This window comes from Rhinichthys klamathensis, unplaced genomic scaffold (assembly GCF_029890125.1).
Source record: "Rhinichthys klamathensis goyatoka isolate OS25496 unplaced genomic scaffold, OSU_Roscu_1.1 h1tg000327l_1, whole genome shotgun sequence".
NCBI classification, from domain to species: Eukaryota; Metazoa; Chordata; class Actinopteri; order Cypriniformes; family Leuciscidae; genus Rhinichthys; species Rhinichthys klamathensis.
Window position 1 is genome coordinate 281,282 of NW_026606842.1, and position 16,646 is coordinate 297,927.

Consider the following 16,646-nt stretch of genomic DNA (forward strand, 5'->3'; position numbering starts at 1 on the left):
CTCTGTTATCACAACTCCCATTCCAGCCATGATGGCTCTCTCATTTAAAACCACGCTGAGGGAGTTTAGACGCTCCATCTCCCCCCTCTGCATATCCTGCCCTTTCTTGTCGTCTTTTTTTGTCTGTCTCTCTCCCTAGCCGCTCACTTTCCAATGCAACGTGACGCCTGCTCAGTCTGAAGGCTGTTTTTTCCTGAGTTGCGTGTAAAATTAGAACATTCGTCAGCACTGTGCGTAGCCAGAGGATCATTAAGAAGCCGCTACACATTAGACTCTGAAAAACAATCCACGCAAAGCTGCCTCAATTCTATAACAGTTTATCAACTGTCTCAGAGTTTCAAACTCTTTATAAACTGTCTCCAACTTCTATCAGCCAGGATCAGAATTTGACTAGAGCCTAGCAGTGACCCAGACTGGTTTCAGTTCAGGTCTGCCTTGCAAAGCTTCCCCTTCTCTTTCCTGTCTGAGCGTCTCTCTTTCTCCCAAAGCGAGCTGTAGTTCTTGCTCTTTTATTTTTTTATGATGTGGGTTGGGTTGACTTGGTTGTGGTGAAATGGTTGCACTTTGGGTTCAGTCCTGACGTCTTGTTTTGTGGGATTGCTGTTGTGAAGGGGTTAAGTGTCTTGAGTGATGCATTGATTGCAGTTGTTAGCTGGGAGTCGTTTTTGCAGGGGACAGCGGGGGAGGAAACGCCACAGCAAAGCGCAGTTCTCACGACAAATCTTTTTCTCGCTAGGCTGTGTGTAACACAGCTTTATTGTCTGTTTAATGTAACACTCAGCTCTCCTGCCTGCAAACACTGAGGAACTCCCTGAGGCGGGAGAGAGAGAGAGACTTCGCTGGAAAGGGAATGAGGCGATGGAAACATAAACGGAAATAGAGAAATTCTCTCCTGAACCGCGGCTCGCTTTCAGTAATTGAGCGTGGTTGGGGTGTGTGTGTGTGTTTTACCTTCCATGTGTTTTGGTCCACCTCTCCAGGCTGATGGAAGCGAACATCCGCGCTGGAGCGAGAGCTTCCCGTTTGGGCTCGTTAACGGCTCGGCGCCCCTGCTAACGGCTTGGGCTTTTTTTCAGTCATGCCGGCGGCATGCCGTATCCTGGATACGGAGCCGGCGGGAAGCGCGAGGCAGAGCTGCTGGCAGCAGCGTGGGGCAGGTCGTATCACTGTGCGACTCTGTCGAGGGAGGGGTTGAATGCGCTCTCTGAGAAGCTGCCAGAGTTGAAGTGCGAGCGCTACGCCTCCTGAATCCTAATGCCCTCATTCGTCTGAGCGCCGAGCGGACACCAGCCCTCCCCTCTCCAGCCCATCTGTGTGTGTGTGTGTGCGCTTGTTTTTGTTGCCACCATGCATGAGGCTCGCGGTGATGAATGAGGGAGTTCCTTTAAATCCGAGCTTGCGGAAGAACTCTCCAATTAATTCCACGAGGGCTCTCTGTAATTCTGCCCTCTTCCAGACAATGTTTTTAATCAGTGTATATGCCAATGGCGGGAAGCACAAATGGGACGATCATATTGATATCAGCTGTAATGCCGATATAAATTGCGGAAACCTCTGTAATGCTATGGTATTAGGCCTACTTCTTTTATCAACCAAACTTATGATAAAATTGGATCCCATATCATAGAATTCTAGGTTCTAGGAATTGTGCCAGCCCAGAACACCCTAGCAACCACATAGTAACATGCTAACGACTGCTCAGGAACTGCATGGCAACGTTCTAACCAAAAATCACCTTAGCAACTGCATATCAACACCCTTAGCATGTTGTTGGGTTCTTTTGGCTTGGGTTGGTGTGCAGAGGCCTCTCCGGAGGAACCTCGTGAGTCCCAGACATTTTTAGGCACTAAAATATCTTGGAGGTGTGAAAATATGGAAAAAGTGTTGCCAACACAAACATCCCGGCAGCCGGTTTTGCACGGGCAAGCACCGCTCACGTTTTCCCCCACCTTTCAAGTCGCTCCTACACTGCTGCTGCTTGTAGACTCACACACACACATAGTGCCGTCTCAGGCGTCTCGTATAGAAAGTGAACAGCAGGCTTGGGGCAGGATTCGCCTGTAAAACCCCTGATACCTCACACATCAATAATCAGCTTTGGGCAAGAACTGTCTGTCTGCTCTCAGCCTGTCTCTCTCTCTTTCTCTGCGCTCTTTAATGGTGTTTAATGAATTTCATTCCTCGCTGCACCATAGTAACCACTCGTCTTCTGTCTCTCTCTCTCTCTCGCTGTAGGAGGTGGTTTTGTACTGTCTGGAGAATAAAGTGTGTGACGTGAATCATCGGGATAATGCGGGTTACTGCGCGCTCCACGAGGCCTGTTCCCGTGGCTGGCTCTCCATCGTACAGCACTTACTGGAGCACGGGGCTGACATCAACTGCAGCGCACAGGACGGCACCAGGTAAACGCATGCGTGATGTCACCTAAATAAATGAGCCGAAACAATGCAGGACTGGTTTCCATGACTTCCTGAGCATGTGTGTGCCGCTGCGGCGCTGGTAATTACACATGTGCACATGTGCTGACGCGCGCACACTCAATGTCAGTAATTATATGTTTGGTAATAATGGCTTTACAACAACAGAAGAGGCCGAGAATCTTAGCTTGGATAATTACCGCAAGAAGAGCAGATTAGGCGTGTGAGATCCCTGTCTTCGCTATACACTTAAAAATCCAATTTCATTTAGCGTTCCGATTCCTGACGGAAAGATGAATGACAGTGACAGGTTTTAATGACTGTTTTATTGGGCAATGCCAGCTGATAAAATTAAGGTAATTATGGACAAGTGAAGTAACTGAACTGTTTAAGCAAAAAAAAAATCTCACTTACTAAAGAAAGTGAAATAGAAAAATGAAGTTTGGTTAAATATTTTTGGAATGTAAAACCATCAGCAGGTGGATTGTGTTTATTATTATTATTTCAAATAATAATAATTTGTATGTATTTATTTATAATTAATTATTCACAATTTGATTAAGAAAATCTTGAATAATACACACACACACACACATATATATATATATATATATATATATATATATACACACACATGCATATATGCATACATATTTAAATTCAAAATTACACTAGCTTTCTCCTAAATTAAGGTAATCTTGTTGCATTGTGAAAGTTAGCGGTGAACTTTATAAAATAAGTAATGTCATAGTCTACTTTTCATGATCCCATCAAATTCCGATGGATAAATTAGATTAATTGCATAATAAATGTATTGTTGTGGTTGTTGTTTGTTTGTGAAGTAAATGATCTGGTCTCTCTTCCAACAGACCTCTCCATGATGCTGTGGAAAACGATCATCTAGATGTGGTCCGACTGTTGCTGTCATATGGCGCCGATCCGACTTTAGCCACCTACTCGGGCCGCGGTTTGCTAAAGATGACCCACAGCGACATAATGGAGTGTTTTTTGTCTGGTAAGAGAGCGCTGTTCCTCTCTTCCACCTCTATTCCCAGAATTTCCCTCCTGTAGGAGCGGAGGGTTCAGCTCCGCTTGGCTATCTGGTTACTAAGCAACAGCTGGAGCGGAGGAGAAGCCTTTAGCTCCTGCAAATCAGCTTTCCCTGAAAGGAGATTATGTGTGTTTGTCCGTGTGCGTGTCTTTATTCGGTCTTGTGTGTCTTGTGAAGGGTGTACGGGGCTTGTCTCGCGCAACAATATTTGGAACCATAATCTGGCCCTAATCTGGATCCATACAGCCATCTAAGATTAAAAAGGAGTATAATTTTTATGGTTTTAGAACAAAAAAAGCTTTTGACATCATTTTTACCCCTTGATTTTAACCGGCTTGACGTGTTGTTTTTCCCACTGGTGGTTGCTGGAAGTTTAAGAGCTTTTTTAATCCAATCAAAGTACATTCTTCGTTTCAAGAAAACACCTGGAAGCTTGATGGGAGACTTCATTTGTGTATCTGCGACTTTTGGGGGAAAGTGCGGTATGTGATGATATGGCTTTAAAGGTTTAAAGAAATTAAAGTTTTAGAAAACTTGATCTTGCATAAATTATATTTAAAGCTACAATGTGTCATTTCTGCACTACTTGCAGAACCAAACAGAATTGAAACTTGTTTTAAAACAGTCATTATAGCAATCACTCCTGCCATTGGTCGGACAAATCCCGCCCCCAGCTTGCCATTGGTTGGAACATTGTTCCTATGTCAAGCCACTCGAACAATCAAAGAAATTGCATTTCTGTTTGGTGTAGAAATTCCATATTAAATGTTTCGAATTTAATGCTATAGGCTAAACATGTTACTTTCACTTTTAAAGTTGAGAATAACTATTCTTTTAAGAGTTGTTTATACCATCAGATTTTATTGTTAGTGGAGCGTTGACCTTGTCATTGCGCTTTTCGTTGCCCGTTGTGCAGGGAGGTAAAGTTTTAATGCTCAAGGTTAGACGTTCACATGGAAAGAGACAAGCTGTGCTCCGGGTGCATGTGAAGATGGCATCGCAGGAGACGTGGCATTTAGCGAGACGGCCTTTCCTGTGTTTGTGTTAACACTGACCCCTCTCGCCTGAGCACAGCTGCACTGTGACGGTCTCTCTCTCTTTCAGTGACAGTGGTCAGGGTTTTTGAGGCATGGCTTGATTAATGGTCTGAAAGTTTCAAGCTGAACTAGAGGGCATTGCGAAGCAATTTGTACACAGCCGCCATTTGTTCTTGACGGCAGTCGCAAGTTCACCTCCAAAGCCGTCTTAATATGTACGTGTGTGTGTGTGGATTAGCTTCAGGGCTGCCAGTTAAAGGGCAGCTCAGTCACATGGCGGAGGTTCACACTGACTGGCTGCGTGTGTGTTTGATTATGCATGAGTTCGTGAGGCAGGAAAGAACTCGGCCTGGAAGCGCAGGGCAGAATATTGTGTGTGTGTGTGTGTGTGTAAATCAGCAGGCTTGTCCCGTTCTGCTGTCTGCGGCACTGATTTAAAGACCCTCCCCAAATTTGTTTTCCCTCTGTGGGAGCCTTCTAATCAACCGCCCTCTCTCGCTCTTTCTCTGGGTGGAATTGTTAATGGCTGCGCTGGCAAACGCGGCTCCCGTCACCGCTGGCTGTGCTTCGCTGTGCCAAGTGGAATCTGACATTCTGCAAACGTTATGTGGTTGCACGCTCAAAGTCTCTGCATTCTATAGGAGGAAATTGTCATATCGTTGCTTGGTCAATGTGGTCAGTTTAGCATTTACATGGAGTTATCATATCGTATCTGCCGAATAGTAGTACTTTTATCTACTGGTATTTGTTTCGTTGTTTGGTAAGTGTAGTTTATTTAATGATATTTGATTTAGGTTTATTTAATTATTTTCGTTTTACAATATTTAAACAATATTTATCATTTGACAATTGTATTTTTCAATTAATTTCAATTTATTTTAATCATATATATATATATATATTTAATATTTTTATTTGTAGGCTGTTTAGCATGGATTCTACATTTGAAGCAGTATCTCATAAAGCTGCCTCTCAGTAGGCTACTATATTGAGTTCTTTTTCGCTGCTTATTGCGCTTAAATAGTCAAATACACTCAAAATAATGTCAAAATGCCGGTCTTGGCGAGTATTCATGAAACACATTCATGTATGTTTAAGTGAACATAAACAGTTGAGAAAAAACACATGTGTAACAGTATAATGGATCTGTGCTTCAGGTCTTAAAGTGACAGCAGCCTAATATTAATCTCTATCATATTAAAATGAGCTATATGGCAGTTTTTTCATATGGTATCAATATCAAAATTGTGGCCAGTGAAAATGCTGAGTGGCTAGTAACTTTGGAAAACCAGTAGCCACAATGGCTGCTGAGCAAAAAGGTTCATGTCAAGCCCTGGCATCCGCTTATGCTAATATTAGCTTGAATTTTAGATTGCTAATATTATAAATCTATACTACTTGGCATATCTGAAACCATAATGGTTTTTGTCTATTATGCGGTGGGGAAAAAAAATCAGCTGTCAGTATCTGCCAAGATTTCTGTATTAGCTGCTTCCTGTTTACATCACTAATGGTCTCATTTCGCTCTCTCTTTCTCACTCTAGATTACTTTGCCGACCTGCAGGGCAGAGTGGACGATGACCCCGGTGTGTACTGGGAGTTTTACGGCAGCGCAGTGTGTGGTGAGTACCACTTTCACACTCGAACACACACATTCGCACACTCCCACACTAACAGATGCAAGAAACAATGGAAAAAAGAAAATAATCATGCAGACAGACAGACAGACAGACAGAGACTGGTAAACACCTGAAGGTAAATCTCTGTGTGAATCATCAATGTTTGTAGACAGTCATTGATCTAAAATTGAAAAAACAGCCGCCATGTGTGCTTCTCCCTCTCTGATGTTCGCTTGAAAGAATTTATATAAAAATCCCCATGCGCTGGGTGGTGGGGTCGGCACCATGGGGGCAAAAATAGATGGCAGCATTTTTTTATTGCTCTTTTTTTAAATGAATTCTAGCTGCGTAGTGAGAGTTCCCCTGGCTGCCATATATCAGCAGATCGCGCTGTGTGTGTGTGTGTGTGAGCGGGCCCATCTCCAGCTGGCCAAAAACAAACCCACTGCTACTGCACATTTTCCCTTGGATTCCTGGAATAACAAAGCCGGGAGAGAAGGGGAGGTGTGGAAGGGAGCTGCACGGCTATTTTTGGGAGCTCTGCGCCGCCTCGGAAAAACCCAAAGCGTAACAGAAAGAGGTAGAGGCGCCTGTTTCGCTCCGAGCCGTACGCTGTGCCACTAGCGCGCACAAATGAGTGAAGTGGCTACACACGCGGCTCTTCCCGCAGTGCCGCTTAATGGAAGAGAGAGCAAATAGGAGAGCGCGTTCAGAGAGCGACGCCACAAAAGCATGTCCCGGCGTGAATCCGACAGGGAGAGGGAGGGAGGGCGGGAAGGGAATTTTTAAGGGATATCATGAGAGTGTAATCCATTGGTAGCTCTCATAAACACTCGCAAGAGTGTGTCGTTCCATAATTCACACCTTGTCTCTCTTACTTACAGAGGCTGCTGACGACTCGTCTGGTTACGATATCTTGGCCAACCCCCCTGGACCCGGCGAAGATGAGGACGAACAGAGAGAAGTTTTCGAATTCGAGTTCTCCGATCGACCGCTGTTGCCGTGCTATAACATCCAGGTGTCTCTCTCACAGGGGTAAGAGCTGTCTCTGTCTTGACTGATATTTGTCCACAACTACTTTTATTTAGCACAAAAACAGTTCTTTTAAATGTAAGAGATAGTGGGAAAGTGTACATCATTGATCAGGTTAGAATCCTGAGAATGGCCAAATATTGGAAATGTGGAATTCTGTTATAGAGATTCTTATCCCAGGAATAGGTTGGGAAACATTGCATTAGATGATCATTGAATGTGCAAAGCCATCCCAGACAGCAACATAGTGTCGACCCAGATCCGGGCCACATCTGGTACATGTGGATTCAACGCGTACCAGATGTGAGCCTAAGCTGGGCCGACACTGTTGCTGCCTTGGGATTCATCAATAGAGATGTTTCGTCAAAATCTGATCGTGACTAGACGATTATTGGTTGCGTAATAGTTGAGTTAGCTTTGACCTAGATGACAGGTGTTTCACTTAAAAGCGCACCACTTCGGAGCGCGGAGACTGACAGCCAGTGACGACGTTAGTCTAGCGTTAGTGGAGACGTGAGGCCCGTCGCACTTAAACAGAGCGAGGACAGCAAAAGCACGCACGAGAGAGAGAGAGACAGTCTAGTGACACGCTGCTAAACAGACACAGCTAATTACCTCCCACACAGGCTCTCGCTCTGCCGTTACTGCGCTCCGCTCTCTCTCTCATCACCCCTCCCTCGCTCGCCCGCTCGCTGTCTCGCTCCCAGGCTCAGCTGCCGCGCTCACTGTTGTGTATAATCTTCAGTCTGCGCTTGTCTCTGGCCTTCCCCTCCCCCATTCTCATTCGCCCTCGTTCGCTCGCTCTTTCGCTCGGCGCGGCTGGCTGATGCAGTATTAATGGCTTTCTGCTCTCCTCACATTTCCTCCCCCCTCTCGCTTGCCCTCTCTCCCTCTCTCTCTTTTCCCTCTCCCACTCCATTCAGCGCTCCGCAAGAGCCACAGACCGCCTCAAGTGCCATCGATTGAGCGCTGCCTGTTACTGCTTTCCCCGCTGTGTATGTGTGTGCGCGTCTGACAGGCACGGCCTATGGTCTTTGTGTGTGTGTGTGTAGCCCATTGTGTTTCTAGGCGAGCGAAGGCCTTGAGAATCTTTGTGTAATTTTGTCTAATTATCTGAATGCGTGTCTGCGCAGGGGCGAGTGCTTGACAAGTTGTATGTGCGCATACTTTTTTGTGTCTTCCGTTTGGTGTTTCTAACTTTGTGCATGTGTTCTGACACATTCAGCCTTGGCGCTCACGTGGACACTGCAAGTTCGCGCCTACTTTGAACATTATGTAAACTCTTCTTTTTTGTATGCTTTTGATAAAGTCTAAAACATAAAATAATACCTGAAAAAAAAACGTAAAACTTTTCATGCGTTTATTGGCCGTTCGTTTACACGATAACGGTGTTTTGGGCGCCTAAAAACGTAAAATTTTGAAAACAGGTTTCAAAGTGCAAGATTTTGAAAACGGTCTCCATGTAAACAACAAAAAATGGAATCTCTGAAGATGATGACGTCGTGCACATGTGTATTGTTTGTTCAGTCTATAGTGTTTCATTGCCATCTAATGGCCTGACAGCAGAAGACAGCGCTTTAGTCGTTTTCGCGGATCCGTGCGAATGGGGATCGTTTTGAAAATGGTGTCTTCTGTACACGGAAAACTAAAAGGAAAAAGATATCTGTTTTAAGCATATCGTTGTCGTATATCATATCGTAATGCTACTGTGAAAATCTTGACATTACAAGTTCGCACATACTTTGCACACCATTTCATCTGTTTGTAATATCCTATAAATAAAAAAGGCTAAAACATAAAATAATTTTTTTTTTTTTTTTTTTCACTGAAGTGGCGCCAAAATAGCCGACACGATGCTTGCATTAAAACCTTGACGCTGGAAGTTCAGACTTAGCGCATCATTTAATCTCTTCTTCCTAGCATGCTTTCAATAAAAAAGGTCAAAACATACAAATAAAATCAGATTTTTTTCCATTCTCTAAAGTGGCACAAACTTGCCGCCACAATGTTAGGGTGAAAACCTTGACAATGCGAGTTTGCGCCTACTTTGTGCATCATTTCATCGATTTTTAGTATGCTATAAATAAAAAAAAGCCAAAATATCAAAGAAAAACCTATTTGTCCTTTCTCTGAAGTAGTGCTCTTGCTCCTGCTCTTTTTTTCTAGCTAATTAATCTCTTTCTCTCATTCCTTTTCTCAGACCTAGAAACTGGTTGCTGCTCTCGGACGTCCTCAAGCGCCTAAAGATGTCTGCCAGAACGTTTCGTGCCACATTCACACACATCGAGGTAGTGACGATAGCCGAGGCGGAATTCTACAAGCAGGCGTCTCTGAGTCAGCTGTTCTCCTGTCCCGAAGAGCTCGAGGGATTCTTGCCAGACAGCAAGGAACTGTTGGATCTGGTGGAAATCAGTGCCGAACTGGTGGCGCTGCTGGGGTCATCGCTCGAATGCCTGGACAACCGCTGGGAGCCAGCATCCAGACTTCGCTCGTGAGCCTCTGCACATGCTCTGGACTCTCGGACAGACCCTTAGAGAGCCAGGGAGAACTAGAAGCAGAGGAAAAGGATATTTGAATGCGGTTCTTGACATTTCAAGGAACTTCTGGACTGGTAGCCAAAGGCGAAATTCGGTCCCTGTGCAGCTGATCTTTCTGTTTGGCTACGAGAAGGTTTTGGATCTTCTCGACATCTCTTACGCCCTGCTCGCATACTAATTCTCCTGGTGACGATGCAAACCTGTACATAGTGTACATTCTGCAGAAATCGAAAGAGAACAGACCTGAGATTTGGACTACTATCTCTGGCTAACTATGAGATAGGAAGCCATTCTCGCAACGAGGATCTCTTTCGTTTAAAAGAGATGTTTTCTAAATAGGAATATAAGTATATATACAGTCACTGTATTTTATTTGTGTGTATTATATATAGATATAAATATATATATAAATATAAATAAATATATATATATATATATGCGCTGCCTTTTTTGTCTTGTTTAGTCAGGTCTTTATTTTATAATTGGAGTTACGATGTTGTAAATACTTAATCTGCTTGGATCGGGGTTTTAATCGTGATGTCAACGTTAGAGGATCTACAGAGGCCGGAAGCCCCTTCGGTTCGTCAAGAGTTCATTAGCACACTTCGTCAGCGATTTTTCTTGACTGGAGTAGACGTTTTTATAGTGTTGACCAGTAACCAGTGTGGGATTTTTTTGGTCTCCCGTGTTAAACTCTAATCTACAAAGCTGTTTCGTACCCTGTACGCAAGCTGTTGCTTTGACTAAGTCACTTATTTATGAGTAGAAATTAAGATATTTTAATGTGGCTTTTCTTTGTAAAATATTAAAGTAAATGTAAAATATTAAAGTAAATGTAAAATACTAATCTGACGCTTTGTTAGGCAGATACATGCTTGAACTTGTAAATAATGGGTTGACTATTTCAGTAACTTGTTTCTCAAGTGTTGTTGTTTTGTTTTTTTGTTTTTTTGGAGAAGTGATCGGACTTTGTAATTACATACGCTATCATTTGTATTTATATTTTACCAAAAAAAGTTCCTTTAAATAAATGGCAATAAAAGATTGTGTACATCTTGTGGTTTTCTTATATTTTTAGTTAATATGACAAAAATCGGCCATATTTACTTTCTGGTCTTATTGTGCCTGATTTATTAGTGCGCATTATTTCAAAAATCATGTATAAAACTAAATGTTAACTAAAATGTTAATTTAGTTTTATTCTGAAAAATGTCACATTACAGAAGTAAAAATGGGTTGGGAATGCCGTTTCATGTTGTTAGACTGAATTGAGCATGAGATTATAGGGCTGCTCCGATTAATTCATGCCCAAACAGATTATTAAACCTCCATGTTTATCACTATAATCAGGGATTAAGGCCTACATTCCATAGCAACGTTTCTGCCATCAGATCAGCCCCGTACAACTGGGAGAGAGACGGCCACATCCTGAGCTGCTGGACAAAACAGGAAATCAAGAGTCGCCGGAAATTAGAGGCCTCAGGCAGGAGTGAGGGAGGCTTTTGTTGTTCTGATGGCAATACAGACATTATGTGGTTGGTTAACGTTCCTTAATTTTAATGCACTTGTCACACTTTCTTTTCTTTTTCTTTTTTTTACTAACCCCTGTAGACTTGAATCTCCTGCTTGTTTTTAAAGGAATGGTTTTCCAAAAGAAGAGGAGGCATTAAGCGAGGCTCAAACTAGTCAAATGATTAGTACAACATATGCTTGTGAATAATATAGCCTACATGTAGGCTACTTTTTCATGATGGCACAAAGTCACTGCTCAGTAGCCTACTAAACTGACCAATCCAAAATGGATATTCAAATGACTTTGAGCCCTAAGCCCTCGCGATCATATACGATAACTACGCCATAGACTGTAAAAAAAATAGGTCTATGCGCATATCTTGCGAGCACCTTTCTGAAACCTAAAACTACAATTATGGTCTCGTTGACTTCCCAAACACGCAAAAGCGGCGGCCATTGCAAGTCAACAAGACGGGCATTGGAAGTGTAGGCCTACCATTTGGGACTTGGCTGAAGACGATTACATGAAATTGTCCTTTTCCCGCGTATAACCAAATCAAGCCAATCAGCTTTCAGTACGTCATCAAGTGTGCTTTTGGACAGCAGGTGAAGAAAATAGAAGAGTAGACAATATTGTTAGATGAAATCCAAATTAATGAAGCATCGTCTTCGCTGAGGTAGGTAGATGTTAGGTGGAATGGGGCTAAGTGTACATTTATATATCATGGTCATAGTAGGCTAGGCTACATGATGTGCGCAATTTGTTCCGTTGGTTTGAATTGTGTGTTGTGTTGGTGACCTGAGAGTCGAGATTATCAAGATTATTCTAAAATGTCAGGGGTAACGTTAAACGTTACCATCCGTTATAATTATCGACAAATATATATATAAAAAAAATCAATCATGTTGGGTTGCTTATTGGATCAATATACATTCAGCCTCTATAGCCAAAATGTATAATGCTGTCATTTACTCCCTTGTAGCTCTTAAACCAAAATGCTGTTTCTTCTGTGGGCCACAACATATTTTTTTGACAAATGTTTCAGTAATTTCCGCCATATTCACAAACTAATATGGTTATAAATCAACTTCAAAATGGTGACTATGAACTGTCATTGTCAGGAAAATCTCGCTAGATAACCTAATTTAAAAAAATATTTTGTTTTCCAAAAACAAGTTAATTTTTTTTCTTTCTTTTTTTTTCTTGTTTGGGTGAATTGTTGTTGTGAGGCAGAGGATGGTAATGGGATGGTCGGTCTATTTTCGAATGTGATTGTTCAACTGGTTGAATTTGAGAGGTGTTAATTACTCCAGTAATTACACACAGAGGACTTTATTTTTACTTTCCGCGTTTCTAAGTGGTCACGGTCATTTTTTACACAATCTGATGAAGCGATTAATAACATGGTCAACATGTTTACACCGGACCTGTTTTTTTTGTTGTGGTTAAGAGCTGGATAGGCTAACACACTAAGCCAATGCAATGTGCAGTACTTTAATGGGATATAGTGACAAACAGTAATATTTACGTAGTCTATTAAAAACAATAAAACCTAATATAGGATCATCATCACACAAAAAAAAAAACACAACTGGTTGGCGCTGGACTAATAGACTCTTTTTTTTATATATTTAACGTTGTGCTTGTAAATAAACACTAAAATATAGAAATGACTGAACATGTCAGTGACTTATTGGCCATTTCTATAGCTCTCTGAGGTGTCAAATGTACGTGTTTGAGGACTGCGGACAGAGCCACATACGGCCGAGCGCTGTGGAAGCTGGACCGCAGGAAAGAAATGTGGCCATCTAATTAAAAAACAATTAAATTACATTAGGCTTGGTAATTACACCCTCCCCCTTCCCCGGGTTCCGTGTTACGACGGTTAATCCGCTCTTTATCTATTAGTCAGAGCTGTGACATTGACGGAACTCGACTATCAGAGCGCGCGGAGAGAGACAGATGCGTCCTCCTCACTCACACACCTCATGAACACTGACGACGACTGACGAGATACTTGCTTATTTCTTATTTTCTGATATAAAATTATTTTATTCACAAATATTGTGTTTGAATTGTTATGAGTTTAATAGCAATTATGTTATACATTTAGTTGTATTAGGTTTTTAATATATTTTATTTGATATATTTAGTCTGAATTTGAATTGTGCGTTCTTGTGGTGACAACAAACCTCAGATAGTTAATATAAAATAGGATATATTACAAATATCGACTATTTAACTTTATTTTATATGGCTCAACAAGATTCTTCAAAATGTTAATCTGCCATGATACTAGTAAACTTGAAAGAGAAAACTGACCGTAGTTTACACTGTTGCCGGTTATAGCGCCTCTTGTGGAAACGTAGTGTGTACTTGCGTTTTGACGTAACCATAGCATGTAATCCATCGGGTTTTAATCATAAAACATGAGAAAAATTAATTTACAATTCAGACATCAATTATATAAGAAATGTTTTATTCTTTGTAAAATTGTAGCCTACACCAGTGGATTTCTAATGAAAATGAAGTAGGCTACATTACACTTTTTGGTTTTCATTTTACTTTTGCTGAAGTCTAGCTTCAAGCTGACATGCTTATTATATTCTCAATTGCAGTTATGTGCTCGGCAAATTTGTCACATTTTCAACACTCGTTTTTTGGGGAAAATTGTGAACTCAATTAAAATGTTGTTTAGGTGTCCAAAATCACCCATACTTGGTTACCCATTGCTATTATTGCTTCTATGCATGATGAGTCTATGCAGTGGATCTCAACCTTTTTGACTTTAAGACCCCCCCCACCCCCCCATCCCCCCATCCATCCATCCCACAATTTCTACCTGATTAAATATCTTAGAGCTTGGCAAAACTAGAAAGTTGTATCCATCATAAAAATAATGATTGATTTTTAGTTGTTTTATCCTATTTTAATGCTTTGGCATATTTTAAATAATTTTAAGTCATCTTGAGGCCCCGACCCCCTGGATGAGAACCACTGGTCTGGTATGGTCCAGACAAACTACATCCGTGCCGCTGTTCCCTGCCATTTATGAACATGATGGCTCATCTCCCATGCATGGGCTCATATGATATAGTTAAGACTCAAGAGTCCACTGGAATGCACACTTCAGAATCTCAACTGAAGTCATCTGGGTATGTTCACCTGTTGTTTTATAAAGGCTACGTACAACAACTCATTAATATAACTATATGTGTACTATACCGTAAAGAAGTAGGCATATTCAGTGCATTGTAAACGATGTCTGTCAGCCTCAAGCAGAGAGCTGGGAAGGGTGTGTTTAAATCCAGGGGCAGACTGGGCATCCACTTTATTGCAGCTGTCAGAAAGGTTTTGTGTGTGTGTGTGTGTTCCAAGGGTCAATGCTGTGCCCATCTCTGAGAGGGGTTTGGCGTGGACACGCACATTTCTGGTTTGAGGGCAGGCAGGAAAAACGCTCTCTGGCGGATTAGGTAACCTCTACACTAATTAATTCTGCGAAGGGCCTTTCAGAGCGCCGCATGCAGCTCTCAGAGAGAGAGAGAGAGGGAGCGTGCGAGCGAGCGAGGGAGGCAGGCTGAAAGGATTGCATTATTCTGCGCTGCGAAAGGAAATCAGAGAGCGCCGGTCTCTCGGGGCCTCGGCGGCGCGCTCTAATAGCTCAGTGCGATCTCTGCTAGGATATTGCTGCCCTCGAGTGTGTGTGCGTGCCAGCAAGTGGGGGCTGGTGAGTGTGTATGGCGATATTTTTAGGGAATACACAAAGGATACGCATATGAGGATAAGAGAATACGCAAAGAATGAGATACGGTTGACATTTTTGGATGTGGTTTGTAGTGTGAGAAGGGCTGGGAATCGGAATTGGAGAAAATATACTGGAAACGAATGATTTTCATGGCATTCGTTTCTGTTAACGGCTCTTGAACGCCTACGTTTTTTCCCAGCGGTTATCCACAGCGCAAAGGCAAATAAAATGTTTTAGCTCTCAGTTTCAATTGAGTTTGATAAGAGAAAGACAATAAATGGACAATGCACCTTACTATTGCATTATCCTCACTGCGCGACCAGTGATTCCCGATTTACCAACAAACGACTCTTATGACCCTTTTTTTTTTTAGGATTCAAGAATCCTATCACTTGTCAAACTCGAAACCAAAACGATATGTGTATTTAAAGATGAAGTGTGTAATTTTTGTGCCATTAGATTATAAAAAAACAGCTGAATTGTACAAATTTTGACTGATAAACAATGATAGTCCTGGCCTAAACTCACGCCATTGGTTCATCTGTTGTTGTGTCAGGCTGGTCAGTTGCATGTCAATGAAATTTTCGATCGTGTAGGAGTTGCGCTCTCCGGTAGGTTACTGTGATCTTGCCATCTGTCTGTGCAGTCAGACGCTGGCAGCAGCCGTGGCTTGAAGGCGTGAGCAGTGGCGAGCTGGAACAAGGACGCGGGCACACGGCCAAAGAGAGAGAGAGAGAGAGGAGCAGAGAGAAAGAGAACACACGCTATTCGAGTCTCAGGTTGCAGGAAACTCTCTGAGCGCTGCGACGCCTCCAGCAGCAGTTATAAATCAGGCCTAGCCACAAACACACGCACACTGCAAGATCCACCTGTACGTCATTATAGATCACTCAACAATTATCTTACACATGTGGATAGAGACATTCACTGCGTTAATATGACCTCTTAAATAGAGGACGCATGAAAATGCTTGGATATCAATACAGTTTTATGTCCTGTATTGATGTACTTCCTGTTGAAACAGGAAGTTTGGGCGGGGCACATTGAAAGGCTCATGACTATTTCCTTTGAATATAAAGAGTAGACATAAGTTACATCACAGCCATGAAGCATGAGTTATTTTATTATATATAAATATGTAATTTGGGGACGGACATTCTCATTCAAGAGAGCGCTTGATTGGATGAAAATCTGTGTAGTGCAGGATGATGTCATCAATATTTTTTCCTAATTTTCCAGGAAGTGGAAGACTATAAATTATAAATGTGTAGATTTTTTTTTAAAGTTTAATAAACTTTAAACTTTATAAAAGGTGACTGATTCCAGTCAAATGTTTTTTGAACCGCACAGTCCAAGCACATTTGGCTATCGACAAATCTGAGCACACGCTCCAATTTCATGCTCTTGCGCACGCACACGCCATCTAATTACTCCACTGGAATGTTACCCGACCTCTCCGGGCTGCGTCGGTTTAAAAAGATTTGTGTCGTCCTTACATTCATCCCACGAGGGAGAGAAAATCTCGTTTCTGTTTTTGCCCATGTAGTTTTTTTCTCGCTCCCCGAGCGGTGTGTGTGTGCACAGGCGCGTTTACGATTAGTATGTGTGTGAATGTGCGTCAGGGGCAGCAACCTTGAGACCGCGTCTATAAACACGGTCATGTGGGCCGCCTGAAGAAGCCACTGGCGCAATCTC

General features: G+C 42.3%; 1 protein-coding gene across 2 annotated transcripts in view; it reads left to right on the forward strand.

Moving 5' to 3' along the window:
• Positions 1-10,520, forward strand: part of bcor (BCL6 corepressor) — a 41,426-nt gene extending 30,906 nt beyond the window's left edge. For both annotated transcript variants that reach the window (XM_056271886.1, XM_056271888.1), the window contains 5 exons: positions 2,236-2,402; positions 3,287-3,432; positions 6,050-6,127; positions 7,009-7,159; positions 9,357-10,520. In XM_056271886.1, coding sequence (XP_056127861.1) covers positions 2,236-2,402; positions 3,287-3,432; positions 6,050-6,127; positions 7,009-7,159; positions 9,357-9,651 — 837 coding nt within the window. In that variant the 3' untranslated portion in view covers positions 9,652-10,520. The remainder of the gene's footprint in view (positions 1-2,235; positions 2,403-3,286; positions 3,433-6,049; positions 6,128-7,008; positions 7,160-9,356) is intronic.
• The last annotated feature ends 6,126 nt before the right edge of the window (positions 10,521-16,646 follow it).